The sequence below is a fragment of the Aspergillus japonicus genome, assembly GCF_003184785.1.
Source record: "Aspergillus japonicus CBS 114.51 unplaced genomic scaffold BO86scaffold_12, whole genome shotgun sequence".
Taxonomy (NCBI): Eukaryota; Fungi; Ascomycota; class Eurotiomycetes; order Eurotiales; family Aspergillaceae; genus Aspergillus; species Aspergillus japonicus.
Window position 1 is genome coordinate 239,795 of NW_020291649.1, and position 25,425 is coordinate 265,219.

The window sequence follows — 25,425 nt, forward strand, 5'->3', positions numbered from 1 at the left end:
AGGCCGATGAGATGCTTTCTGTAAGTTCATCACTGGACCGCGGTGGTTGACCGGCGATGCTAACGGCATGATTAGCGTGGTTTCACCGAGCAGATCTACGACATCTTCCAGCTCCTTCCCCAGTCCACCCAGGTCACCCTGCTCTCTGCCACCATGCCCCAGGATGTCCTTGAGGTCACCACCAAGTTCATGCGTGACCCCGTCCGTATCCTGGTCAAGAAGCAGGAACTTACCCTCGAAGGTATCAAGCAGTTCTACATTGCCGTTGAGAAGGAGGAGTGGAAGCTCGACACCCTCTCCGACTTGTACGAGACTGTCACCATCACCCAGGCCGTCATCTTCTGCAACACCCGCCGCAAGGTCGACTGGCTCACCGACAAGCTCACCGCCCGTGACTTCACTGTCTCCGCCATGCACGGTGACATGGAGCAGGGCCAGCGTGATGTTATCATGAAGGAGTTCCGTTCCGGATCTTCCCGTGTCCTGATCGCCACTGACCTTCTGGCCCGTGGTATCGATGTCCAGCAGGTTTCCCTGGTCATCAACTACGATCTCCCCGCCAACCGTGAGAACTACATCCACCGTATCGGTCGTGGTGGTCGTTTCGGTCGTAAGGGTGTTGCCATCAACTTCGTCACCGCTGATGACGTCCGTATGATGCGCGAGATCGAGCAGTTCTACAGCACCCAGATCGAGGAGATGCCCATGAACGTTGCTGGTAAGTTTGACCTGATTAGGATAGTGAGGATAATGCTAACCAGCTGGCAGACCTCATCTAAACACCTTAATTCCCGAATCACCTCATGCCCCTCGATGCGGATTACGAATGCAGTTGCCAATAACGCTCCAAGGGTGAGCTGCGGTGGGAAAGACGTTCTGTCATCGTCATGCTTATCTTGGTAAAGGAGAATCCTTCAAAAAGTGGCTTTCTGTGTCTCCAGCATTTTCTCTTTTTAGCAGTGGGCGGCAGGGGCCTGCAGTGGCCATGCCATCATGTCCTGCGTGTTCTTGTCGAATACTTACTGTTTATGGTTTTCCTTTTTCTTTTTGTTATGGAGATGCGACAACGTTCGTGCGGTTTTATTGCTGTAATTCATGGTTCCTCGCTTCCGGAAACGCCTTTTCTCACGCTTTTTCCCATTTGAATATTGTGCCTTGCTCGCTCTGGCTGATCGAGGATGTTACGTTCATACTTGATCGGAAGGTCGGGCACTTAAAATGTGATTATTCTCGTTCCACGGCTTTTTTTTCTCTTTTGCCGCAAGGATGCGGGGAGATGGAGATGGAGATGATGATGTGTATGAACCCCTGGCTCCGACTGGGCTTGTATCCCTGTGTTCATTACGATAGACGAGAAAGGTACCGCTTGTTTTCCTATGGTGCCAGTGCGGTGTTGCGAGTTTGGTATGATACTTTCTGGCTTTTGTGTATGTTGCTGTCGAGAAGTATCTATATCTCCGTCAGCTAGTCAGCCGTCAGCCGTCAGCTAGTCCATATCTAGTCTTCTAGTAGAGTTACTGTTGTAGTCTCCTAGCACTCTTCTCTGTCCTTCACCATAGACCTCATTCTTTTAACCGGCGGACTCAGCATATCTACACCTTTCTACCCTCTGACCCAACCCAACCCAGCCATCCAAACCATCCACAGATAATCCACACCCCCACCGCTAATCCTCAACCCCCGCACCACAAAGTACACAGTACACATCAAACACCTTCCCCTTTTACCCTCTGTCACAACAAATCAACTATACCCCAACCACCGCTTCATCACCCCACACACCACAAACCCCATCCTCCATCCCCTAAGACTCAACACCACATCCACCAACAACCATCCACCAGACACAACCACAATGCCCTCCACCACCACTCCCAGAAAACCAGCACCACCACCACCACCACCCCCAACAACCGCTACAGCCACCGCTCCTACTACCGCTCCGGCTCCGGCTCCGGCATCTTCTTCTCCTCAAGCAACAATCACAACAACCCCCATAACCCTCCTCTGGGCCCACGAACTCCGCCGCGAGAACCTCGAGCTCGCCGCCCGCCTCGCCGCCGCCGAGCGCACCATCGCCGCCCTCACCGCCCAGCTGCAGGACGTGCGCGCGCAAGTCCACCGGGTCTCTGCGCTGCAGCAGGCCGAAGTAAAGGAGATGGATAGGCGGGTGCAGCGGGCTGAGGACCTTGTTCGCGGGGAGGTGGCGACGGTGGGGCGGTTGGTCGAGGGGTTGCGGGTGAGGGTTGAGGGGTTGGAGGGTGCGGTGGGGGGTTTGGATGGGCGGATTCATGGTTATTATGGGGAGAGGGATGGGGAGGGGGAGACGGAGGTTCTGGTGCCGGATTCGACGGCTGGTGCTCCTGGTGCTGCTCCTGGTTATGGTGCTGGTGGTGCAGGTGGTGGTGCTGCTGCCGGTGCTGCCGGTGCGGGGTTGGGGTATCTGGTGGGAGGTATGGGCGTGGGGTTGCGGTTGGGGTTGGGGAGAGGGGGTGGGTTGTCTTCGACGGGGGAGGGGGGGAGTACTGCTACTAGTACTGCGTCTACGTGGGAGAGTGGGGGTTTGGATTGTTGTGGTAGTGGTGGTGGTGGAGAAGGTGAAGGTGAAGGTGAAGGAGAAGGGGAGGGGAGGGATGGGAGGGACGGAGTCTGTGGTGGTTCGGTGGTGATGGTTGCTGGGATGGCTGGGCGGGCGACGGGGGAGGTTTGTAAGGTTGCTGCTGCTGCTGCTGCTGCTGCTGTTGCTGTGCGGGGTGATGCGGATGGGGCCGGGGCTTGTGGCAGTGGTTCAAGACGGACGATCAGAAGTCAGAGTGTCAGGGACTGGTTTGAGGTGTTGGAGAATCGGGGCATCGTGCGCAAGAGGAAGAGAGCGAGACGATCCATTCCGATTGTTCCGGCTGATGAGGAGGATGTTCGCATTGCGAGGGCGATGATGATGGGTCATTGAGCTGCTTAGAGAATCCTGAAGTCTCATTCGAGAGGGGTATGTATTGGTACGTGTAGGTGTATGTATATATACTGATCGTCTCTAAAACCCACTACATCCTCATTCGACCCTGGGTAGCCGCTCTAGGTCTCGGCGTACCGGTAGCGGCCCTCGCGGTCCTGGACCTCGACCTGGATACGCCCCTCCTCGAGCTCCTTGCCGTCCACCTCGATCGACGCCGTCATCACGTCCCCGGACTTGACCTCGCCCACGCCCTTGGGCGTTCCCGTCAGGACCAGGTCGCCCTTCTCGAGCGTCATGACGCGGGAGATCTCGGCCAGCAGGCGAGGGATGCGGTAGAGCATCAGGCCGGTCGAGTCGGCCTGCCGCTCCTCGGCGCCCACGCTCAGGCGCAGGAAGGCGTTGTGCGGGTCGGGCAGACGCGCTTTGGTGATCTCCTGCGAAATGGGCAGGAACGTGTCGAAGCCCTTGGCGATGGTCCACGGGAGTCCCTTCTTCTTGGCCTCTTCTTGGACGTTGCGGGCGGTCATGTCGATGCCGAGGAGGTAGCCTAGGTATCACAGGGCTGCTTAGCCAGAATGCTTTGGATTGTTTGGGGGGCGGATGCACGAACTGTGAATCGCATCCAATGCGCCCTTGCTGTCCTCCGGGTCGAGGTCCCGCACCGTCTTGCCCATCACGAGAGCGAGTTCGACTTCATAGTGCAGCTTGGTGCCCTGGGGCCGCAGGACGGGACCCTGGCCGGGAAGGAGAATGGAGGACGAGGGCTTGAGGAAGAAGAAGGGCTGCTTGGGCTTGGTGTTGTTGAGCTCGGTGATGTGATCGCTAGAGAGCGACGTCCGTTAGCCTGGTGAGCGTGGTCATCGATGGTTTCGTCGACAAAGGGACCGTACGCATAGTTTCTGCCAATGCAGATGACCTTTCTGCACTGAGCCTTGATCGCAGACGCCATTGTGTTTGTTGCGTAAGAATTGCAGCGAGAAGAAGAGTCAAAGTGGGTGAGAATTGCAGAAGTTGGGGATGCGATGGCAGGGCGGATAAGAATATAATCGGCCGGGGAGGCGGAATGGCCCTCCGCGCTTTTTCATTGCGGAGAGCTCGGATTCTCCGAGCTTCGGAGGTTGGAGCCGGGGTGGCACCCCGTCCGGGGGAAGTACAGGTGTGTCATTTCGATTAGTTATTCCTTCACATTGAGATATGAACCTGAGAGGTGTGGGATTATACAACAAGTGTATAGAAGAGTGGGTTGTGATGGGTGCGATCAAGTGTAACTGTGAATGGCATGCCACAACAATGAGTGGCCTGGATTGAAATGGGCTTTCTTACGTCACGCGGGCTGCAGAAGCGCAGCTGCTCTTCCAGCCGCCTTCCACCTTGTTGACACCGTCGCGACACACGACCGGTCAATGAAGCGCAGTTGATAAGAATTGCATTCTACAAGCTGCTAACTTACCCTCGTCACCATGCAAGTAGCGGAAATCCTCTCCGATCTCACGTCGCTGCGCGTCTGTGTAGGTTTTGTGCCTCTCATCCAGCCGCCTGTCGAGTAGAGCTCAAACTCTATGACTGTCTACGCTAGACAAGGACTGATGTCTCGCAGGATTACAACGATGCTCTGGCACTCGTGACCATTCAAGAGAGATTGGAATCTCGCCCCGAAGAGATACAATCACAGCCCAGCAACAGGGAAGAAACACCGGCTATACAGACGGAACAGGACCAGCTCCGTCAAGCAAAGGAGTTAGTGGAGCTGCATCACGATGTCAAGGCCAGGCATGCTTTTGGGACCGTGGATGAAGAGCTAGCTAAGCTGAGGGAAGATGTCCGACGGGTCTTGCTGGAGCTAAAGCCCCGTGCAGCGGTACCAGAATGAAAGCACACATATCAAATCATCAACGTCTTACGTGGGGCTGTCAGCCTTTGTGTTCCATTTCATTACATTCAATCAATACACTTTCAGTGCAAGCTGTGAATGCATCGACTTGGCCCACCACAGAGTTTCCACGCGTGCAAGGAATAGGATCCCTCATCAGGGCAGCGGAATTGGTGCTGGGTCTTTGCGCAAGAGATATCCGTGCTCAACACTCGCGTAACCATCATCGTACCAGTCCGGGACCGCCAGTCACCCGTGATCCATTTACTGCATGCGGTACACATAAAACAAGTTCTACTCCAGTTTCCCGCCCAGTATCTCTCGGAGTCAAGGTCCCTGTGAGGACAGGTAGGAATCTTCTTGCACCAGATCGCGACTGTCGGTGCCTTGCGGAATCTATAGTGGTAGTATGTCCTTACCACGAGACTGTCTGCGCCGTCGGACGAAATTGTCATCTCCAGGCTGCACGCGATCTTGGCTTGCCGGGGTGTAGAGCACGTGTGCGTCAGGGTACGGTTACCTTGATCGTCGCGCGAAAACTGATATCGCCCGTCTGGTTCCTCCCCGAGAATCGGATACCGCTGACCCCGTTCGCATATTGCCCCTTGGAGGGATCGCACCAGCCGTTCCATCCCGCGAGGCGTTAGGCTAGTGCAGGCGCAAAGATCGAGGATCCCGGCGAATGTCGCACACTTTCGCGTAATGGATGGTGTCAGGCTCCGGAGCCCCCGCGGGAATTCCTTGCGAGGATGTAATTTGAGGCAGGCTGCACAGCACCTCCAGCGACGGTTCTGGAGCAAAAGGAGGAATTGGTTCCGGACCACATGTTTCTGGTTTAGGGAGATCAAGGGATTGAGATTGTTCAGTAGGCGCGGGAAGCAGAGCGCCTCATCCTTCAGCACGTACGAAAAACAGTTGTAGAGAGGCTTGCAGGCCAGGGCAAAGCAAGCCTGCGAGGCAGGCGGGAGGTAGGAGATTATTTCCAGGATGAGTTCGAGAGGCAGGTCGAGCAACCAGCATGACCTGGCAGAAGGCCAGATATGCTTGAGTAAAGCCTGTATCCGGCTGAGCATTAGTCTACTTAACACTAGACGTAAGAGCATGAGGGCACTTCGCCAATCTCAGGAGAAGAAAGCAGAATGAGAGCTCTTATCGGTGATAGCTGGAGTGTTGAGGATGGAAATGAAAGTACGTACAGATCTATTTTGGAGGGCGAAGGCACTCTAACAAGTTCCGGCTGTTGCACGAGTTCCGGTCTTGAGATCACAGTATAGTCATCGTCTTCAGAACAAACGAAACAAACCAATATTATAGCCTCAACCCTAAGCCAGCTCAATGCTCCCGAGGAAGGTGGACCACAGTAGGCGTAGAAATGCGACTTCAGGATCGAGCGCACCAAACCAAGCAATTGCCGTCCCTAGCGGAGAGGGCTAAGGTCGACCGATTACTGTCGGTTTTGTAAATACAGTGAGTGCACTTGGCCTTCCACTGTCCGACACTTTGACGCTCTTTCGCAGTCTTGGTCTCAAGCTCTTCGTCCTCTTCGACCATCTAAGCCGAAGTACTCCGTACTTGAAGTCCCTTAAGCAAAGGTTGACTCAGCTAAAAAGCTGCAAATATTCCAAATGGAGGAGATCGCAGACTTCTGTACATAGGAGCATATCGTGAGCAGCTTGGTCGACAAACACAAGAGCAAAACCATTGGACTTACTTTGCGAGGCTCCGGTTGATCAAGTCAATCCCGCATCTGCAACTGATTTGACGGGGCGTCACTGCCCACCTCTTTTCTTCTTTCCTGACAGGTACGTCAGCCCTGCAGGCCGCTGTTGAGACCGACGTCGAAAGCCTCCGCTAAACAGGGCATTAAAAGACAGGAAGTCAATATGTGGTGTTGTCGGTCCGACTAAACAGGGCAATGGAAAACAGGAAGTCGCTGTGTGCTGCTGTCAAAGCAGCCTGCGCGTCGTAAAACTGGATGACCGGCACCGAAAGCCTCCGCTCAACAGAGCAAGAGAAATGGAAGTAGAGAACAGGACATTGCTTTGTGCTGCTGTCTGGTCGAAAGAGGAATGCACTTATTGCGAATGCACGCATCGAGGTTTTCCAGAGGGTGCTGCACAATGCAAACAACATCTAGAACATTTGACAAAACAATCATCAAGGTAACATGGTTCGTTCCACAGTTGAGTCGGTGCACCTCAACATGAGGTGCGGCAGTGATCTGATGAGGGAGATGATCACTGGTTCGTTTCGAGACATAGGCTATTCGGATCAGACGGTCAATCTCTGAGGTGACGGTTGAGGGAATTTCTGGAGATCGGGGGTGTTCTTACTTTTGTAACCACCGGCGCTTGGCAAGGAGATGAGGTCAGGTGTTACTTGTGTCAATCGGATTTCTGGCCAGGGTGTCGAATAGCAACCCTCACAGTAAGAGGTTCGGGAGAAAGAAGATGGTAAGGAGATAGTGGTCTGTACCCGTGGAAAAGGAATCCACTAGACATGTCTGAGGATAAATGATACCAGTGTCAGGGCTCGTAGGATGGTGTTGGGATGTGTGAGAAGGAGGTGGAAGCTGAGGGTGTTGGTAGAGGCGAAGTGGAAGGTTGGAGAAAGGAGGAGGGAGGATGAGGGGAGGGACTGACAAGACGTGACTTTGGTGAAGTATTCACCAGAACATCTCATCTTCAGCTGTTCTCAGTATCTGTGAAATGGGACAGAAAATCTGATTTTGATTTTGTTGTTCAGATCCTTATTCATCGCTCAGCTCGGGCCTGAGTTTGTATGGAGAAGTTTAAGAAATCAGCAACCAAACTAAGACGAGACTCAAGACTACCCAGTAGCAAAAGAGACAAACAAATCCATTGAAAGCTAGGTAGATTCTCTGTTAGATAAGAAGTGAATACTCAGCTAGTGCCATCTCACCCAATGATTCACACGACAAGGAAACTCACCTCATCCATTCTAAGGGCCTAGAGTGAATGTCTTAAGCACCAGTACTACTCACCTCCCACACCCCCAAGCATGTACATGAACAAGTACTATCATCGCAGCGAAAAACCAGATCAGAAGAAAAGATCACCAACCAACCCAAACAGTCACCCACATATTGACACCTGCAAGGTACAGAAGAACACATTCCGCAACTCCACAACCCCGCAAATGCACCCCATCGTCCTCGACAACATGGGGGTCTAGCTGTGACAAGCAAGAATGTTCCACATCCCTCAGTCTGATACATTCCACTGCTCCCTCGCAATTTACTTCATGACTCACAGTGACAGCACATTCGATGCCGGTATCCTGAAAGGCCAGGCTGCTAGCGTGGTTTAATTTCCCGACGGTGGTACAAGGGGACAGGATAGTGCGCCTTCATCAGGAATGCGTGGGTTGTAGCATGCAGGAGATGCGATTCATGCACGGCAATGACAAATCCTGTCGGTGTCTCGGGCAACGTTGCGAGGTCCGCAAGGGGGCGACAGCAGCCCGGCCCTGGCACGTGTTTCAGGTCACATTCTTCGGGGTGCAGTTGACATGCTGAGATATTTTGGGGGGAAGGTTAAAGAGGAGATTCAAGGTTAAAAGGCTAACAGTGTATCATGTGGTAACCATGATGGTGTCATAAATCAAGGGTCATGAATTGCTCACCATGACTATAAACTAACATTCTTAGAGTTCGCTTAGCACGAAACCACAACGCCTGACATAGAACCTGCAGAGTGCCAACGGGATATCAAGTATAAACAACAGATGTGAAATATAAGAAGAATGAGGGCAAGAAGCACGCTAATATGAACACTAAACCACGAAATATAGTGTTGACCACACACATCAAATATGGTAAAAGAATATAGAGTGAATAGGAAGCGAGTGACTGCCCAGGCTTATACCCATGGATCAGTCTGTCCCTGGGTGTTATATGGACTCACAGGGCCAATGAGTCGGATTTGTGACTTCAGCTGCGAGTGTCGTCGCTCAAGCTTGGCCCCAGTGATCTTCTTTCGAGCCCCACCGATAGCTCCCAGCAGGTGGGAGGTTCCATTGTGGAACGCCTTGACGTAGTCCCGAGTGTTCTGCTGGATCTGGGAGCGGGCCGGAGGTGTCAGAGGAGGCGTGGCCGACGAGATGAACCCTTTCGGTGTTGGCGGGCTCCTCTTTGCATACTTCGGAAACCGCACCTGGCGGTTTTGCCGATAGCTCACGCGCTTCTCGCGGCCCGGCTTTTCCCACGGGGAAGCCCCATGTTTCGGATAAGGGCTGAGAGGACCAGCGAGCTGCTTTTTCCGCAGGGTAAGAGGGGGCGGGCGTTTCACTCGAGCGCTGACCGTCGATCGTGAGGATCGTGATGACGCTCCGGACAGCCGCTTGCCTGAGATGGGAAAGTCCACGGGACTGGGCGGCATTAGAGGGCTCACTACATCGGTACGTTCTTTCGACAGCGTCCACTCAATCGATGGTGTTTGGTTGCGCGTATAGTCCGAAGATACTGTGTCGGGTCGCGAGTCTGGCCGCGAGCTCGGCCGGGCAGTGTCGCGGTCTACCGAATGTTTGGACAAGCGGCGTTGCACGTAAGATCGAATCGAGTCTCGAACATCATGCGCAAGAGCGCGTCCCCCTTTGTCGGACGAGCTCCAGCGACCGCAGGACTTGGAGAAGTCGAAGACCGCGAGGTTCAACCGACTACTGCTCTTCTTCCGAGAAGCAGCGGCATGGTTGGTGGTACAGGAAGGTAGGGCGGATTGAGGCGCGAGTTCTGGGAAGAAGTCCCATTTCTTCTCGCGGAAATAGTGATTAGGACCAGCTCGCTTGACGGTCCAAGGGGCTGGTCGGTCGACATGATCATCGTGTAAGAAGGTGGCGGTAATTGCCAGCGGTTTAGAGTCCCCATAGTGATCAATGGGGGCGGAGGCGGGAGGATGATCGACTAGTTCGGTCAGATCATCGGACCCTGAGCGAACAAATACGGGGTAGCTCTCGGTGGTAGACACTTCGGAAAACCGTCGGCTGCCATAGTAACTGGAAACCATACTGCTGTCGTCGCTCCAGGCGGTTGAACCAGCATCCATGATTGAGGGAGCCTCCGGTAGAGGTTTGGCGGGCAGCTCGGGGAGCGGTTTATCTAATAGCAAGGTTGGGCGAACAGACGGCGGCTGAGGGATTCGAGGAGGGATGACTTGTTCCAATCCTTCCAAGGACCGAGACGGTCTCACAGGAGGAGCTTCTCGTGGCAGCGCCAACGAGGATGGAGGAAACATGTTGATCGGAGTGGGGTTGGGGGTTGATGATTGATTGACGGGCCGATGGGCGGCTAATGAAGGTGGAGTGAAGTGGAGAGAGTGTGTATAAACCAGAGAGGGGTCACTCAATGAAAGTGAGACCGACACCTCTGACTTGTTCTCTTCCTCCAGGGATGAAACAACCAGTTAAGTTCGATAAGTAGGTTGGTAATAGTAAGTCACAATTGAAAAGAGAGTCAAGTAATCGAAGGGAGTAGCCAGTGAAGTTCTGAAGAGAGATAGTAGTAGGCTTAGGCTTTGGCCTAGGCTTAGGCTATGAATGGCCTGAAAACCCGATGGAGCATGCGTTGGACCCAGCAATTGGACCAGACTAAAGTCGAGTCGTAATAATAGTTTAGTCAATCAGGCACTTTGCTTCTTTTATCACCCGTCGCGTGCTGCTCAGTGCACTTTTTAACCTTTGTTGGCGTCCGGGATGACAGGCTGCGAGTCGATCGAGTCAATGGTGGCCAGTTCCTTTCACCTTCAACCAGTTGCCGTGGTTCTTCTGCGGGACTGCAAAGGGGTTGCAGATGGTGATAAAGAAAAGGCCAGAACCATAGTTTGTTCAACCCCAGAATTAGACTGAAAGGAAGGGAAGGGAAGAAGAGAAAGAGGGAAGGAGAAGGAAAGCAAAACGCGGCACACAAGGAATGGGGAGGGAGGATGATAAAGGAGGGGTTAAAAACGAGCGAAACGAGGAGGAAGAGGAGGAAGAGGAGGAAGAGCAGGTTGAAGCAAGACAAGAGAGAGAGGATCGGGTACAAGCAGCGAACAGCTCGATGATTGACTGACTACTTTGGCTGCTTTGGCTGCTGGTTGCGATGCGATATGCATGAGGCTGGCCTAGCGTCGAAAGGGGGATGGAGGCTGCAGCACAACGAGGCCGCATTATTTATTTATTTATTTATGAGATTTATCATGAGTAGCACATATTATTCTTATTTTAATCGTTGTCCATCCATCCATCCATGATCCCTCCAGAACCAGCTCATCCCTAGTTTGTCCTGCCCGGTTAACGGACGGAGTTTCCCGGATTCTGGGCGAGAGCTGAAGATGGCTGGATTCTAGTCCGGAATAGAGAGTGCTAAACTGTCCCAAAGGGATGGCTGGACCCGCTTGGCTTGTTTAGATATGACTATGTAATTCGAGGTTAATCTTGGACCCAATCTCCAAAATCAATTAAGAAAGTAAACCCCCGATATATCTCAAATTCTCGGGGGCAGTTCCTGGCAGGCTGGTCGGCTGCAGGATCGTCGTGGTCATCATGGGCATGGAGTCATGAACAGCCTCATTGAAGTGACACATCCATGCAAGGGATGGACCTGGAATGGACCTTGATCGAGATGGGGGGGTTCCCTGTTTGCATACGAAAGCCCGATGGGTGGTGGAAGTGATGGTGGAAGTGATGGTGATGGTGATGAATAACAACAATGATGATGATAAACAATAAACAGACTAACGGGAGATGGAAATTGAATACGAAGACCTGAGAAGGCCTAGTCTAAGAAGGGCTGAGAAGGAAGAGTGTGCTTACTGCTTACTGTTTGTTGACTGCTGACCTACAGTAGTGTAAGGTAGTCAGTAGTTGGTAGTTAGTCCGATCGTCCCCGTCGAGTCTAGCCCTTTTCGCGGTTGCCCGATAAACATCAATCAGCCCTGATGTACTGCGTACTGCACGTACAAGCCTTCTCCGTCGCCTGTCTTTTCCACTTCCAACCACATTCCCTCTCTTCCCTTGCCTTCTGTCTGTCTCTTTTCAAGTTTCTCTTCGGACATGCCGAATGTCAAGAATTCGAATAACATAATCTATATTTTCTGCTGGTCGACAGCCATTCAGGAATCGGTGCCTGACTGCTGCAGCTAGGGCAAAAAATAAATCCCAAATCCCCAAAATGAAACTAAGTTAGACTTAGTTCGCTTAGCATGACATTCGGACAGATCACATAGCGGTAGGGAGGATCTCCCTGTGGGTTGCCTTTTCCTTCCATTACGCTGCCACGTTATTTTTCCTTCTTGACCTCAGCAATATGCTCGGCCGGTTACAATCCGACCTCGGAGAAAGAGCCTCCCTCCCTCGCTTCTTTCTTTGTTCGTGGCTTAGTACGAAACTAAAGCACCCGTGACACAATATCGCCACAACGACACCCGTCCGTCCTCTTCAGCCCATAATATTCATTGTTTCCCTGTTCACCATGGCCTTTCATGGTCCTCGATCAGATCACTACCTTCATCTAGCATTGCGAAATGCTCGTGTTGCTCTACCTTTCTTTTTTTTCTTGTTTTTCGTTACACTGGTCGATCTCCAAACCTAACCTTTGCCATGTCCGGGATCGACTGGCTGGTGGAGCAATACTTGCAAGGAACTAAGAGATAGTCGTGGTCCAAACGTTGACAGGTCATATAGTGCCCGGCTCGTGCCGTTCAGTTGACTTCTCTCTTGGGTGTTTTCGTCTCTTTCCAGTCCCCCCTCTCCCTCGTTCTTGCTTGCCTCCACAGTTCGTTCCTTGAGTGTGAAATCACTAGGAAAGCAGCGGCCATCAGCCCGATGTCCCCGAGACGAGACCAGCCATTACGATCACCTGATCCGTTGGCACAACATCAAAGACGCCTGTTGTCAATATACAGCGCCACAGATGTCGTTCGCAGCGGACATGCTGTGCAACGGATGCGAGTCGGGCATATTTCGGATGGAGATGATGAAATGCTGGCCCCGAGTCCCGAGTAGATTACCGATCATCTCCCAAGAGACGGTGAACAGCGCAGTGAGACCCCTATGCCAGGTTCTGCTGATATCGTGCTGGATGGAGCAAGACCATGTCCCTCGCGACCGAACAGTCCCGCTCCACTCTCCTGCGCAGAGAAGCTCGACAAGACCAACACCGCTTCCATTATGAACCTTCTAGAACAAGAGAGACTCAAAGGGGGGCCACCAATCGCACAAGTCACCGCTCATGCTTCTAGGAATCTGGCCCACTGGCACTACCATCGATCTGTTTCAGATATGCCGCCCGGCGGAGGTCGATCTTATGGGGCACATTATTGCTGTTGCTGCCGAGTTTGGCGGCGGCCCGCCGTCCTGACGATTGGAGGACAGACCGCATATTTCTTCCTTCACCGTCAACCTGCTAACAATGCTTTGATCGGCACTGGGGACCATCCTGTCTGACATCACCATTGCTCATGTTCGTGTTCTTGGTCACATTCAAGCCGGTACTACCCACATGCTTTGTAGCTTTTGCAGTACCAAGCATCAAGATGGATTCTTGGACAGCCGGAGTGAGTCGGTGAGACTCAACTAGACGATCAGCAGACGGGAATACGAGGCCAGGGTCGTGAGGGTTGTGGAGGCTCGCCTAATCGATAGTAATGGCTGCCCGACCTTGGTTGGATGGCAATTGTAAATGCCTCACGAAGAATCTAAGACAGGTTTGACTCATTATTTCAGCTGGATAACCTCTCACGGCTGGATACGCAGTGGTCAATCAACATGGGGAACGAACAGCAATTGATCTCCCTGTCTTACTAAGACAGTTACTGTGATCTAACTATCAATTACGTAGCCTGATTAATCATGAACATTGATGAAACGTAGAAATCTACTATCATACACTAAGCAAATACGACAGTAAGTGGCGGGCGGTGATCAGGTGAGATTGAATCAATGTAAGATCAACTGGAATTCTTGCACTCCTTCCTATTCTTTATCTCCGCAGTCTTTGTCCGCCTGCATCTTATATCCGGGGATGACTGGAGCATCCTTGGGGAATGTTCATCATGTGTACTGGAGAAGTATCCAACTAGATTGCGAATCGCTATCGATGAGAACTTCTCCGAAGCAAGCATGACTACAACATAATGGCACGAAATGGTACCTCGAGAGCCAGCCATACCATCGAACCTGCAGCTGCCATCTCTGACCCAGACAACAAGCATCGCACAACGTCGATGCATCATGCAGGAGGTCTAGGAAAATTCATCTCGTGCCGTCATTCCTCGCCCTGCATATCGTCACGAGACTCTTCCGAGAGTGGGCTAGAAGATGCAAGGTCTTCGACTGCCATCTCCTCCGACGGATCAGTGGAAAGTGGTGTCCGAGGCGTACGGTATGGGCAATGATCTCTCTCTAGAGTCCCAATCACCCTTTACCATCTGGCTGACAGACACACGAACCTTTGTCTTCTATCAGTTACCTATTCCTCGTACACCAGCCGATGTTCCATTGTCCATGCGATGGGTCCCTCGAAAGGATAAGAGTCAGCCGCCTTCCTGGTCATCCATAGCTGCAGGATAAATGATGGACTGATGCAATCCGGCTCTGCAGGAACCTATGCTTTGGGCTTCGTTTCCTACTAGGCCTATAGCAGACGCCTTGTCCCGTTCCATGTCAACCACCATCATGAACAAGCCTTACATTTGTCACCTTGAAGTACAAGACACTGGCGGCCTGCCATCATTGACCTAGATCCCGAGGTCAGAGCGTCAATCACTGCAGAGAGCAGGTAGTACCAAAACCCAAAGATAGACTGCACTACCACGCAAACACCTCTGGATCGACATAACCACGGAGAGAACCCACGGGAACCACTACCGAGTTTCACCAAGAGTGACAAATACCGGGCCCCAGAGCTTGGGAAACCGAGGAAAACCCCCTTTTACCGGAGGTATGGTTGATGGAGAGGTCCGCTGGCTGTTCGCAGAAACTAGCGTCAGCCGACGGATACGTGCATGGAAAGCAATCAACAACGAGGAGCGCAGAGGGCGCCCCCCCGGAGCTGTCAGCCTCCTAGCAATGGGAGACTTGCTTGGGGTTTTACAAATCAGGTGCGACCGATCTTCGGTTGGTGCATCGTGCATTGGGGGAATTTGTCACACCCGGGCTGGGGCTGGGGCTGGGGAGGCAGGAGGCAGGAGGCAGGCCCCCGGTCTCGCGTGGCGCCGTCCGACTTCGGCACGGGGGAATATGAGGGATTGTGTGACGAGACGAGCTTGAGTATAGAATGTGTTGCACACTGCTCTAGCGCAGCAGCTACGACGCTTGAATGATACCGGTCTGGCAGCTGCATTTAGGACGGTGATTCAAGGAATGTCCTACAGCCATCAGACGGTCTTGCACTGAGGGATGCCCGACCTTTGTGTCGTCACTAACCATACCTTGCGATCTGGTTTGGTGTGGTTTTTGAAGCCTCTAGGATGGCCTGCTGCGCTTAGCAGCCTACGATATGAGCATGGATGCCAGCTAGTGCTATTTCGTCTGTGTCACCCCAACAGTCCCAATGTTGAGTCCTGCAGCACGCTATCTTGCTATAATCCCGAGCGGGATCAGAATTTCCAAATCATCCCCTTCAATAATCTTCAGCTCCTCACTCATGCATCACAGCCCGTGGGCAAGAGAACCAGGCGAAGTCGCTCTGTTGAGCCTAGCTTGCGGGGCATCAGAGATGTTTGCTATGTGGGATTGATGCTTAGCCGCTTATGCTGGTAACATCATCAGCCGTCTATTTGACCGGAGTTGCGTCTTGTTCTAATGCAATTCGTCATGTGTCATCGTAATATATGCAGGGGGATGGCAGCTCTCAACTGAGCTTAGCAGCCAGCTTCATATCCTCCTTGGTCAACTGATCCCCCTTTTTCCGGACAGCACTCAAGCGGCCCATCTTCAGCAGGCGTGCGATCATCGCCTCGTCTCCAAAGTGGCTGTTATGTTCGAACTCTGGTTCCTGTGCATACGCGACTCGCGCCACATCCACCATCATCCGAGCGGTCATGCCCCAGACTCGGTACCGCGCCGCCGCGGATTCGTTCTTCTGCTTTTCAAGCTGACCGAGGAGGTGTTGCTGTTCTTCGTTCGCATTCTTCGGCTTGACCACTTCCTCCGAACGAACTGGAACGAAGAATTGATGCACTTTTTGGTGGGAGGTTTGCGTTAGCGCCATCACAAGCACATTTCTTAGGGCCACTCCTCCAGACAAACGTCGCAGGAGAGATAGAAAAGACAAAGCTTACTTCGCCACCGACTCTCATGCCACTCCGTCCACGATCCCCGATACCACTCGGGATCTGCCTCACCCTTGACGCGCAGGAAATCCTGGAATGGGGCGGTAAACACCGCCGCCACCTCCTTGGCATCCAGCCGGGGAATCAACGACACCTCCGGGTCGGCGTTCTCGGCCGTGGCCTCGTCGTAGGAATGCAGCAACGCCACACACGGCCGGACCACCAGCTCCGTCCGGGCGAGGTTCGCCGGCAATTCGCAGAGATGCTCCACGCGAAAGGGCCGGGGCAGACTGCTGTCCGCCTGCGGCAGACCGATCTCTTCGTAGGCCTCGCGGCGGGCCGTCTGAAAGGGTGTTTCGGCCAGAGAATCGGCGCGGCCTTGGTTGTAGTGAATCAGCTCTCGATCCATAAAAAGTCAAGCAAGCAAATGGACATGTACTCACCACCCGGTAACGCAGCCTGTCCAGCATCTACTCGTCAAAACCCCCATCATCAGCATCATCATCAGCATCAGACTCAGCCAGCGCTCCCCGAAGTCCAAGATACAGGGGAAGGTCAATCAATACAAGAACTCAACGTCTTCGCTCTCATCGTCAAAACCACCCTCAACGCCCCCTCCCGGTCCGCGTACAGCAGCACCAAGACCGCCGCGCGCCGGGACAGCGGAGCGAGGTCGTAGTTCGTCGGCGGCGGCGGCGGCGCATATTGTCTGAGTCTGTCGATGGCGGCCTATCCTCATCCACAGGAAAGTAAAGTTGATCAGCCACGAAGACAGACTTGTAAATCGTATTGAGTATGTTGTGAGATCCTCAAAGGCAAAATATTGCGCTTTTCCTCGGTGTGTTCAGGGCCATTGGCAGTTAAACGGTTGAGGGTGGAAGTAGGGTGTAGGGTTGTGTTACGTCATCTCCTCCTTTGTACGACATGTCCTCTTTGTGCGTGTGGTAGCACACCGGGGAGACCAGTGGGAAATGGGACGCTGAACTGGGGATTCGGTATTGCTCTGATATCCTTTCGGGGAATGGGGGGATTCTCTCACTCACTAAATAATGAACAGGGGAAGGGACAGTACCTGGGAAACGGGGTTCAGTCGCGGCATCGTGGTCAGAGATCTTTTGCTGAAGGATTGAGGATGGGAGTATGATCTTCGGGCACTGGAATGGAGCTGAAGGTGGTGGTAGAGGCGGGAGGAGGGGCGCATTGCCTTCTGAATCGAATCTGCATGCGATTTTCTGGACCAAGGATACAAGAAAGGAAGATTCAAGATAGGAATGAACGAATGGTCTGGATGTGTATGTATGTACGGGGCTGGAGACTTGGGATTGGAGTTGGTTGGTTGGGGTTGGCGAAGGGTGGTGGAGGGAGAAAGGTGCCGAGTCCGGGGTTTCCCAGTTGCCGAGGTTGGTGTTGGGGGAGGGGGGATTGTCCGATGGGAGGGAAAACTAACTAACGTAGGAGAACCAGGCCTGTTTGGGAGGGACCATTGTACTGGAACTGCGACTGGGTTCACAGATTGAGGTAGGGAATGGATACAATTAGCGGTGATAAAGCTGAGTATAGCTCCTCGGCTGTCAGGCTGTTGCATGGGCATCGGAAGTCCTCATTTGAAGGTGCTATTTGGCCCTATTAGTAACTGTACAGTGCTGGCACCCTGTACAGCACCCAAATATGGCGGGTCAGTAGGAAGTCTATCATATAAGCACTAACTAACACAGGAGTAGAAAAGAAAAGTAGAGTAATATGTCTATATGTCACAGAGGGTCATCAAATTTCGAAAACAACGCCTACAACAACAAAAAAAAAAAGAAAAAACAGATCCAAAGAGAAGAGAATAGCCTTTATTTCTTCTCCTCCTTGGCAGCGGCAGCGGCTTCCTGGGCAGGGCTCTCCTCGACGCGGTCACCCTCCTTGACGGCCTCCGAGGCCTCGGAGGCCTGCGAGCGCGAGCGGTACTTGACTTCATCCTTGTCGTCGTCGATGTCCTCGATGTCCTGGGGCGCGGAGACGCCCTTCTCCTCGTTCTCGCTGTTCTGGCTGTTCTCCTCCTCGATCAGCTCCTGCTGCTCCTTGATGACCTCCAGGCGCTGCTTGTTGGTGGCGGCGCCCTCGGCGTTGTGGACCTCGAGCTCGATCTCGTGGAAGAGCTCCTCGGGGATGCTCGACAGGACGGACTGCAGGGCCTCGATCTGCGTGGACATCTCGGCCTCCTTACCGCCCTGGGCATAGACGTAGGCGTTGCTCAGCACCAGGAGCGTGGAGGGGACCCCCTGCTTCAGGCGCAGGTCCAGCCAGACGGAGAGGTCCTCGCGCAGGCGGGCGGGGGAGACGCCGTGCGTGCGGATGCCGCGGGAGGCGCACGCCATCTGCAGCTCGGGCACGGACAGCGACTCCACGCCCTCGTAGAAGATGGCCCGGTCGTCGCGCTTGATCTGCCGCATGCGGTGGCGGATCGTGTACCGGAGCATCGCGTCCGTGCCGAACGAGTTAAGGTTCATGTACTTGCAGATGCCCACCAGCTGCGGCCGCGACAGGTTGTCCAGCGTCAGGTCGTCCTTGAAGATCTTGCACACCTTGATCACGTCCTCCGGCGTCGGCGACTCGCCCGTGGTCCGGATCTTCTTGAAGAACTCGGTGAACTCCTCGTTCTTCACCGTCGCCGCCGTCACGGGGAGACCCGATTCCCGCAGGGTGTCCTTCAGGAAGCCCGAGACCTCCTTCCGGGTGGAGCTGAGCTTCAGCGCCTTCTTCTCGCGGCCCTTCTGGCCCTCGTAGGTGCTGGGCAGCATGTTGGGGAAGAGCTTCAGGGCGACCGGAAGCAGCAATTCGGCGAACGGGATGATGACGAACATGGAGAATGGAACCAGACGTCCCAGATCGGACACCGTTCTGCGAAGCTATTTTGATTAAGAGGCTGAATCAGCAAAGGCGTGTTTCCCTGACCGCACGACAACCAAAAAGCCGGCCGCGGAATCTTGCTGCAGTACTGTACTCACCTGGCGGTGCTCTCTCCGGCTGAGCTCGTAACCCGCAGCCATCTTCAGCGCAAGGCGAGAACTGATCTTGACCTCGGTGGCCAAAAGCTTCGTACCGTCCCAGTAGTGCTGGGCTTCCTTCTTGATCTTCTGGCCGAGCGTCAACTTCTTCGTCTCCTTCTTCTCATCGGTCTTCTTGTCGGCATCCGTGCTCTTGGCCGTCGTCAATTCATTCGAGGTTTCCGTGCCGGACGTCTTGGCGGGGGCCGTGACGGACTGTTCGGACGCAGGAACCACCTGTTGAGTGGTACCCTTGCTGCTGGCGGGCTGCTGCTCCGCAGCGAGCGGCTTCTTGGCTTGTTCGGCATTGAAGCCGGGGGGAGGGAGAGGGTCAGAGGAAGAGGATGTGGAAGAGGATGGCTCGGTGGCATAGCCGCGCTGATGGGGGACGAGGATCGCAAGGGCCGAGATGTGGGATGGCAGTCCTCTGCCGTTGAGGCGGAGGTTTGCGGCGGTGTTCGCAGCCAACGCTCCGGTCAAACGCGGTCGGACTAGAGACGCATTACATCGGGATTAGCGATCACATTGTTCGCTAGCAGATGCACCTTGCTGCCGAATTGACCCGCCTAAGAACAAAAAGCTGGATACATACCGACCAGGTTTGAGCGCAGCGCACCGCTGCCGCGCATAAGGCTAGCTGACCTCAGTGTGACGGACATGGCGGAAATCTAGAAAATCGAGAAGCTCGGGGCAACGAGCGAGGGCAACAGATATGCACAGCAATGCGAGATCAGAGAGTAATCTGTAATCCCAGCGAAACACACAGGTATAATCAGAGGCGATAATAGTTTGGAATTCGGGGAGGGAAGTTTGTCGTCGTAGTGCCGTCGGCGAAGGTCTGGAGCAGAGGTGGCTACTTCACGTGACCTCTCCGGTCTTCGGGGATAAAATGGATTTTGTCGCCGCCGAATCGGGAGCTCCGCCTCGCAGTCCCGTCCGTCTCCTCCTAATCCCGCCGGCGAGCGAGTCCGCCTTCCTGCGAGTATTTCGGAGAACCAATCGTCCACTAGTGACTCAGAGCCCGGGCACTCATGCAGATTTCAAGGAAAACCAAAATATGTCATTATTTTCAAAAGAAATTCATTCAGTCATCATAAGAACAACTTGCGCTCTATCTAATGGCTATATCAAGACGCAGAACTAACTACATAGTCAACAAAATCAGGCTAATCCAGTATTGCTCCAACTGTAGAAAGGGAAGGAACGACTATCGAGTTGGGTATCGTGTTGGAGCCATTCAAAATGCAATCACAGCCCCAGAGAATGTGCAAGTAAAACCACCAAGACCGTAGAGAGTAAATAGTAAACTCGTCGCATAGATAGAAGAATCACGATCGTTCCCGCACGGTGGAGTCGGTGCTGGGAACTGCAGCGCTCTCAACGCCAGTAGAAGCCGCAGGGGCATCCAGAAGAGGGATTGCATCAATGCTAGCCTTGTTGGGCTCAGCACTTCCGGTGGTAGTCGACTCGACGTGGGCCTTATCGGCAGAAGATGCGCCCTGATCAGACGGTAGCAGCATTGGGCTGATTGCTCCCTCGGGAGACGAATGCCACCGAGCTACATCTTTCTTGAGTTCCTCCAGCTCTTTCTGGAAGCGCTTGCCAAAGATGTCAATGTAATATGTGGCACCGTTGTGCACACTAAGAATGAAGAGGGCGGTGAGGAAAGCTCCACTGGCCCACCGAGACCAAAACCAAAGAGGGCACGGGATCATCGTTAGAATCGCGTAGAAATATTGAATCAGCATGAAAGCGGGGGCTTGCAGTGATTCAGGGAGGCTCAGGACGAATTTGCCTAACCAGGTCTTTGCATAGGACTTGCGGAGCCAGGTAAAGCTGGTCGGGCGCCCGGCAGCAATCTTCTCCGCGCGTCGGACTGTGATAAAGCAGTGATAGGCAGCTTGCCAGATCATGTATGGTACAGTTGCCCATCCCATCATTTCGAGGAGTGTGAAATGGTCTGGAGATCCGGGCTCGCTGAACTTGATGGCATAGATAGCCGGGAATCTTGCTTTCAAAGTAGCGGCAGATGTCAAGTGGACCAGACAATGCAGAGTCACTGGTGGCATTATATGGATGAACAGACTATGAAGTTAGCTAAGCAGGCTTTCCGATGAGATGGGGGATGGCGAGAGAGCGCTTACCTGACTACCTTGTCCATACTGTGGAATACCATAGAGTTCCGCCACATGGCAATAGCAACCGCATTATTGCCAAATGTCAGACAGAAGGTGCTGATAAACAGTCGCTTTGAGCCGGGGAAGACCCAGATGCTCAGCATGCAGAGCATGTTGACAAAGTAGCACAAATCGGCGAGGAAGTAGTGGTAGCCTCGCTTGTGGTAACCATAGTATCGAATAGGCATGAAATAGGCCAACTGTGCGCTGAACCAGATGTAGAACCACTCCGGCCATCCCCCGAGAAGATAGCCACTGATGAAGATATTGAGGACACCGGCTATGAAGGAGATCTTTTCGCGAAGGGTCACAGTTGCGGTTGCGTTCCATTGCTTGCCCAGTCTCTCCACACCATTCTTCATGCGCCGACGATATTTGTCAAGCCGCTCATCGGCCGTCGGAACCCTTCTTTTCCATTCGCCCACGACGCGTTCCTTAGCGTTCAGAGAGGATGACTTGAGTTTCTCGCGCTGCTTCTGAACCTTCGCCTTCTGTGCATTCAAAGCTTGCTGCAGTTTCTCCAGCCTCTGGGATAGAGAGAAATTGTCAAGCAAATCGAAGACACTGAGCTGGTCCAGCGCCGGAAACGTCTCCCAGTCATCATGATAGGAGAAGGAGGGGTTGCGCGAAAGTCGACCAGGTGAAGCTGGCGGTGAGTAGAAGGTATCGGGGGTTCCTGGAGCTTCGTCCGCGTCGGATAGCTCTTCAGCCATCGCGGCCTGAAGGGTAGGAGAGTCACCGCTAACTAGCGACTCTGTCTTTCTGAATTCGGAGGATCCACTACCTTCCTCCATCATGAGTCTCTGTTCGAACGAGAAAATCGTAGGGCCGTCACGGTTGTGTGGATAAGGCCGGCTGAGAAAACGACCTATAGTTAGCATTCCCATCTTGGCTGGCTGTGGTCCCAAATCTTCCGAACAACACGCAAAGGTGCAAGTAATGGTAGAGATGTGAAGACTGGGGGTGAAAGTATGGGGTAAAGGGTATTTATTGAACTGGGGCATGGTGGACAAATGCACGAGCAATTGACATACTGATAGGAGGCGGCAGATGATGTGCACCTAGGATCGGGGAAACTGATAAGGTATGGTCGTACCAAGGTTGCTGACGATCCAATAAGTGAATGCGGAGGAGAATTTTGATGAGGAGTCCAGCCAGTGTGCTTCAGTACTCAAGGCGCATGACCGTAGCGACAGATGTTGATCCAAGGGTCTTGCGGAGGAAGAAGAGAAAGAAGATGAGGGAGTTAAGAGCAAGTGAGAAGGATGGGAATCTGGGTGTGCACGCGTTGACGTAGCTGGTTGGCCCAGGCGAGCCTGTTGGGTTGCGGCCTCAGGCTGCTCACCGCGTCAGTGGAATCCATGGATGATCGGATGCAGTGGAGTCTAACGGCCCGCACCAAACCAATAGCCAAAGTGCCTGTCCCCACATGGCTTCTCAATCCCCGGAATCCTTCCTGCCTCAAGAGTCAGGCTAGTTAATTAACCTAGTCTCTACGATACGCGGACAAGACTACAATATGGTTGGAATGGCTCTCAGCGCTGATGTCTTGATCATGTCATTACATAGTTCTCTAATAATCCCTGATATGTATGTATATACACCCTTGCAGTACAAATAACGCCCCTAGAGCAATGATGGTCCCCGCAGAAATACAGCAAACAAAGGAGTGTCAGGAAGAAAGCAGCAAGGCAACGGGAAGGCACAGACTTCATCATGAGGGTAAGCTTGTGATACATGCAACTCCCACAAGAAGAGCTTCCGCCCGTTCTAACGTCAGTGATCAGTAACCGTTGTATGGAAGGGTGGCCCAATAGCTCGAAGTGGCACTCTGGCCACTGGGTGGATGTGCCACTTGCTGGGCGAAGTATTCTGGCAAGCTCTGAGACACTGTGGATTGGATGTCTCTAAATGCGCCAGGGTCTCTATTTAACTTTGAGGTACCAGCAACATCAGCTGCCTCTTTTGACAAACCGTTTTCCAGAGAAACTGCACGGCTGATTGTCGAAGATGACGCTGGCGAGAGGGAGAAGCAAGCACTCGGGCTTGCTGAGCCCTTGTCCGATAGCGATGGACTCCTGTCACTTGACTGGAACAATCTCTGGGAATGATCGCTGTCTAGACTCCGCTCCGCAGCCTCTGCTATCTTCTCTGGATCTGGAGTGTATCGTTTGATAGACTTGCGAATAGTTTCAACAGCAGAGCAAGAGTCGTTTGTCGTCTCCTGCAGCTCAGGGACATGACATTGATCAGCAAGGTGAGCATGGAAGACGCGCACTGTCGTGTCACCACCTGTGTCATAGTGTTAGTCCCTGGTTCAACCCGAGCGTGTCAGGGCGATCTCGGCTGTAACGTACTGATCTTTCCGTCCAAATACAATTCTTCCATCTTCCGAACGTAGAATATCTCGTCCAAGACATCTTGCCGCTTCGTGGGCTCAATTTGACGTTTCACGTCCTGGCCTGCCTCCTGCAGTTTCTCGGCCGTAATTCCTTTACTGTCTTTCAGATTACACAGGATGTGCACAAGCAACTTGATCCGCTCTATGATCATAAAGTGTTAGCATTACAATAGCGGTCATGGCATCAAAGTCTGATCTCACCAGGCTTGAACAGGTGGTCGGGCTCTTTGTGTGTCACCCCAGCCGGCCACCAGTTGGGCTTGGTTAGCTCTGGGTCCATCCTCTGTGAAGCAGATGCCGACGTTCGTCGGCCATTGTACGGATGATTGACCTGCTTGCGGGGCTCTACTAGTTTGATGAATGCTTTTGCGATCACTCTGCAGTTCAACTGCTGGAATTTTTCGAAGGCCCTTTCGTAGTAGTGCCGGAGGGTTTCAGTGTCCCCCAGTCGGAGAATTGTTGCTCTTGTTGCTGAGCTCTGCTCATTTTCCGAAGTCGAACCCAGAGCCGAAGCGGAATCGATTTGTCTTAAACTTTTTCGGGGACGCTTGAAACGCAAGGACACCAAGTCACAGGGTATGAGTCCGGCTGGTCTTGTTGTGGCTGAATGATGAGACCAGGAAGAAGTAGAGGAAGAGGAAGAGTAAGTTGCCGCCACCGCTTCATCTCCGGACATGTGACCTAAAGAGTTGGCTGTTCGGAACACACCTCTTATTACTGATGCGTTCCTTCTTTCAAATGACAGACCTCTGACTTACTCGTATTCAGCTGCCATGCCGAGGCCACCGACCTCAGGAATCTCCCCTGCACCTCCTCCGTGAAAATCTCTCTCTCACCCCCTGCAATGGAAGGCGACCCTTCGGAGCGAAGCTGTCCACTATGGTCGATATACAGCAACGCATAATGGGAGCAGCGCAAAGCAGATGCCAGACGTTGCATGTCCTATGCACAACATGTCATAAGTCAGATGACCCATCGTTTCGCCGGCGGGTTGGGAAAATCCCTTACCGTGTGGTTCGACTGAGCAGTCATATCGTGGGATGACAGCAGATGCTCACGGTCCGACCCTTTAGCTTCCATCAGCCGATTTGTTGCAACCTCTTCACAGTTTGGACTTGTCATACCCTTCAAGATACAAGGGTCACTGCGTCCAATCACGCCGATTGTCTATGTGTATAAATGAAAGCAGCCCACTCGGAAAACTTGGAAACTATGCTACTGCGCCAGCAGATGCCGGTATTCCTTTGTGAAGAGAAGCTCCGAGGTAGCAAGTAACTTGAGATGTATCTTAAGCTCGATTCTCTTGGTCTCGGGCAACAGGTTATATAGGTGCGCGCAACCACCATGTATCGCGGCGAAGGCGCCGACTGAAACTTCCCATCGGGGTCGACGATCGAGGGCAATACGAGGCCCGAACAAAAGTACCTGTGTCAACATTTGGATTACACTCGACCCTGTCAGTGGGGTTCAACCCAGCTTGGTGGCGGTTCTGACGTGCAAAACTAATGCAAGGATAACAAATACCCACAGGCAGAGGCCAGGCACTATTGCACACAAGACTTTTGTGGTGCTCCGCATACTATAGACTAATCCCGGTACGAGCAAGGTGCCTGATGAATTTACCTTCATACTTTGCCTCCAAATTCCCGGTTTTGTGTCGTCGAAAATTGCATATGGCTGCCTCAGCTGCTTCCGACGCCCAAACTAAGACTCTATCTGGTA

At 53.1% G+C, this 25,425-nt stretch overlaps 9 protein-coding genes across 9 annotated transcripts; 3 read left to right on the top strand and 6 right to left on the bottom strand.

Annotated features, from left to right (window-relative positions):
* Nucleotides 1–48: 48 nt before the first annotated feature.
* On the top strand, nt 49–882 carry tif1 (putative eukaryotic translation initiation factor 4). Its single transcript, XM_025668728.1, has 2 exons — nt 49–718; nt 769–882. The coding sequence occupies exons 1-2, from the start codon at nt 154–156 to the stop codon at nt 777–779; spliced, it is 576 nt and encodes a 191-aa protein (XP_025529629.1). The 5' UTR covers nt 49–153; the 3' UTR covers nt 780–882.
* A 660-nt stretch (nt 883–1,542) lies between these two features.
* On the top strand, nt 1,543–2,950 carry BO86DRAFT_408295 (uncharacterized protein; the record flags this gene model as incomplete). Its single annotated transcript, XM_025674339.1, has 1 exon — nt 1,543–2,950. Exon 1 carries the CDS (start codon nt 1,856–1,858, stop codon nt 2,948–2,950), a length of 1,095 nt encoding a protein of 364 aa, XP_025529630.1. The 5' UTR covers nt 1,543–1,855.
* Nucleotides 2,951–2,971: 21 nt separating this feature from the next.
* On the bottom strand, nt 2,972–4,222 carry BO86DRAFT_387567 (fumarylacetoacetate hydrolase family protein). The gene is made up of 3 exons (XM_025671626.1): nt 3,844–4,222; nt 3,564–3,775; nt 2,972–3,500 (listed from the first exon to the last, which is right to left on the bottom strand). Exons 1-3 carry the CDS (start codon nt 3,900–3,902, stop codon nt 3,073–3,075), a joined length of 699 nt encoding a protein of 232 aa, XP_025529631.1. The 5' UTR covers nt 3,903–4,222; the 3' UTR covers nt 2,972–3,072.
* Nucleotides 4,223–4,296: 74 nt separating this feature from the next.
* Nucleotides 4,297–4,865, top strand: BO86DRAFT_33090 (uncharacterized protein). The gene is made up of 2 exons (XM_025668732.1): nt 4,297–4,461; nt 4,551–4,865. Exons 1-2 carry the CDS (start codon nt 4,414–4,416, stop codon nt 4,821–4,823), a joined length of 321 nt encoding a protein of 106 aa, XP_025529632.1. The 5' UTR covers nt 4,297–4,413; the 3' UTR covers nt 4,824–4,865.
* Nucleotides 4,866–8,304: 3,439 nt separating this feature from the next.
* On the bottom strand, nt 8,305–10,375 carry BO86DRAFT_33133 (uncharacterized protein). The gene is made up of 2 exons (XM_025668742.1): nt 8,469–10,375; nt 8,305–8,312 (listed from the first exon to the last, which is right to left on the bottom strand). Exon 1 carries the CDS (start codon nt 10,073–10,075, stop codon nt 8,705–8,707), a length of 1,371 nt encoding a protein of 456 aa, XP_025529633.1. The 5' UTR covers nt 10,076–10,375; the 3' UTR covers nt 8,305–8,312; nt 8,469–8,704.
* A 4,973-nt stretch (nt 10,376–15,348) lies between these two features.
* On the bottom strand, nt 15,349–17,248 carry BO86DRAFT_387571 (NUDIX hydrolase). The gene is made up of 5 exons (XM_025671627.1): nt 17,166–17,248; nt 16,660–16,822; nt 16,537–16,563; nt 16,103–16,471; nt 15,349–16,001 (listed from the first exon to the last, which is right to left on the bottom strand). The coding sequence occupies exons 1-5, from the start codon at nt 17,190–17,192 to the stop codon at nt 15,673–15,675; spliced, it is 915 nt and encodes a 304-aa protein (XP_025529634.1). The 5' UTR covers nt 17,193–17,248; the 3' UTR covers nt 15,349–15,672.
* A 538-nt stretch (nt 17,249–17,786) lies between these two features.
* On the bottom strand, nt 17,787–19,920 carry BO86DRAFT_358187 (MRS7 family protein). Its single transcript, XM_025669731.1, has 3 exons — nt 19,718–19,920; nt 19,087–19,616; nt 17,787–18,987 (listed from the first exon to the last, which is right to left on the bottom strand). The coding sequence occupies exons 1-3, from the start codon at nt 19,782–19,784 to the stop codon at nt 17,932–17,934; spliced, it is 1,653 nt and encodes a 550-aa protein (XP_025529635.1). The 5' UTR covers nt 19,785–19,920; the 3' UTR covers nt 17,787–17,931.
* Nucleotides 19,921–20,453: 533 nt separating this feature from the next.
* Nucleotides 20,454–22,189, bottom strand: BO86DRAFT_308571 (glycerophosphocholine acyltransferase; the record flags this gene model as incomplete). Its single annotated transcript, XM_025667782.1, has 2 exons — nt 20,454–21,210; nt 21,270–22,189. 2 exons carry the CDS (start codon nt 22,187–22,189, stop codon nt 20,454–20,456), a joined length of 1,677 nt encoding a protein of 558 aa, XP_025529636.1.
* Nucleotides 22,190–23,004: 815 nt separating this feature from the next.
* On the bottom strand, nt 23,005–24,701 carry BO86DRAFT_33288 (DUF2841 domain-containing protein). The gene is made up of 4 exons (XM_025668795.1): nt 24,462–24,701; nt 23,905–24,396; nt 23,660–23,845; nt 23,005–23,594 (listed from the first exon to the last, which is right to left on the bottom strand). Exons 1-4 carry the CDS (start codon nt 24,640–24,642, stop codon nt 23,086–23,088), a joined length of 1,368 nt encoding a protein of 455 aa, XP_025529637.1. The 5' UTR covers nt 24,643–24,701; the 3' UTR covers nt 23,005–23,085.
* Nucleotides 24,702–25,425: the final 724 nt, after the last annotated feature.

Coding starts and splice junctions, on each gene's coding strand:
- tif1 (XM_025668728.1), top strand. CDS start 154: ATGCCCCAGGATGTCCTTGAGGTCACCACCAAGTTCATGCGTGACCCC.
- BO86DRAFT_387567 (XM_025671626.1), bottom strand. CDS start 3,902: ATGGCGTCTGCGATCAAGGCTCAGTGCAGAAAGGTCATCTGCATTGGC. Junction 3,776..3,843: donor TGCATTGGCAGAAACTATGC/GTACGGTCCCTT, acceptor GTCGCTCTCTAG/CGATCACATCACCGAGCTCA. Junction 3,501..3,563: donor CGCATTGGATGCGATTCACA/GTTCGTGCATCC, acceptor TGTGATACCTAG/GCTACCTCCTCGGCATCGAC.
- BO86DRAFT_33090 (XM_025668732.1), top strand. CDS start 4,414: ATGCAAGTAGCGGAAATCCTCTCCGATCTCACGTCGCTGCGCGTCTGT. Junction 4,462..4,550: donor TCACGTCGCTGCGCGTCTGT/GTAGGTTTTGTG, acceptor GATGTCTCGCAG/GATTACAACGATGCTCTGGC.
- BO86DRAFT_33133 (XM_025668742.1), bottom strand. CDS start 10,075: ATGTTTCCTCCATCCTCGTTGGCGCTGCCACGAGAAGCTCCTCCTGTG.
- BO86DRAFT_387571 (XM_025671627.1), bottom strand. CDS start 17,192: ATGCCGCGACTGAACCCCGTTTCCCAG. Junction 16,823..17,165: donor GACTGAACCCCGTTTCCCAG/GTACTGTCCCTT, acceptor GGATGAGGATAG/GCCGCCATCGACAGACTCAG. Junction 16,002..16,102: donor GCATGAGAGTCGGTGGCGAA/GTAAGCTTTGTC, acceptor CCCACCAAAAAG/TGCATCAATTCTTCGTTCCA.
- BO86DRAFT_358187 (XM_025669731.1), bottom strand. CDS start 19,784: ATGTCCGTCACACTGAGGTCAGCTAGCCTTATGCGCGGCAGCGGTGCG. Junction 19,617..19,717: donor GCTGCGCTCAAACCTGGTCG/GTATGTATCCAG, acceptor ATGCGTCTCTAG/TCCGACCGCGTTTGACCGGA. Junction 18,988..19,086: donor GCCGGAGAGAGCACCGCCAG/GTGAGTACAGTA, acceptor TAATCAAAATAG/CTTCGCAGAACGGTGTCCGA.
- BO86DRAFT_33288 (XM_025668795.1), bottom strand. CDS start 24,642: ATGCAACGTCTGGCATCTGCTTTGCGCTGCTCCCATTATGCGTTGCTG. Junction 23,846..23,904: donor CGACCACCTGTTCAAGCCTG/GTGAGATCAGAC, acceptor TTATGATCATAG/AGCGGATCAAGTTGCTTGTG. Junction 23,595..23,659: donor GTATTTGGACGGAAAGATCA/GTACGTTACAGC, acceptor ACTATGACACAG/GTGGTGACACGACAGTGCGC.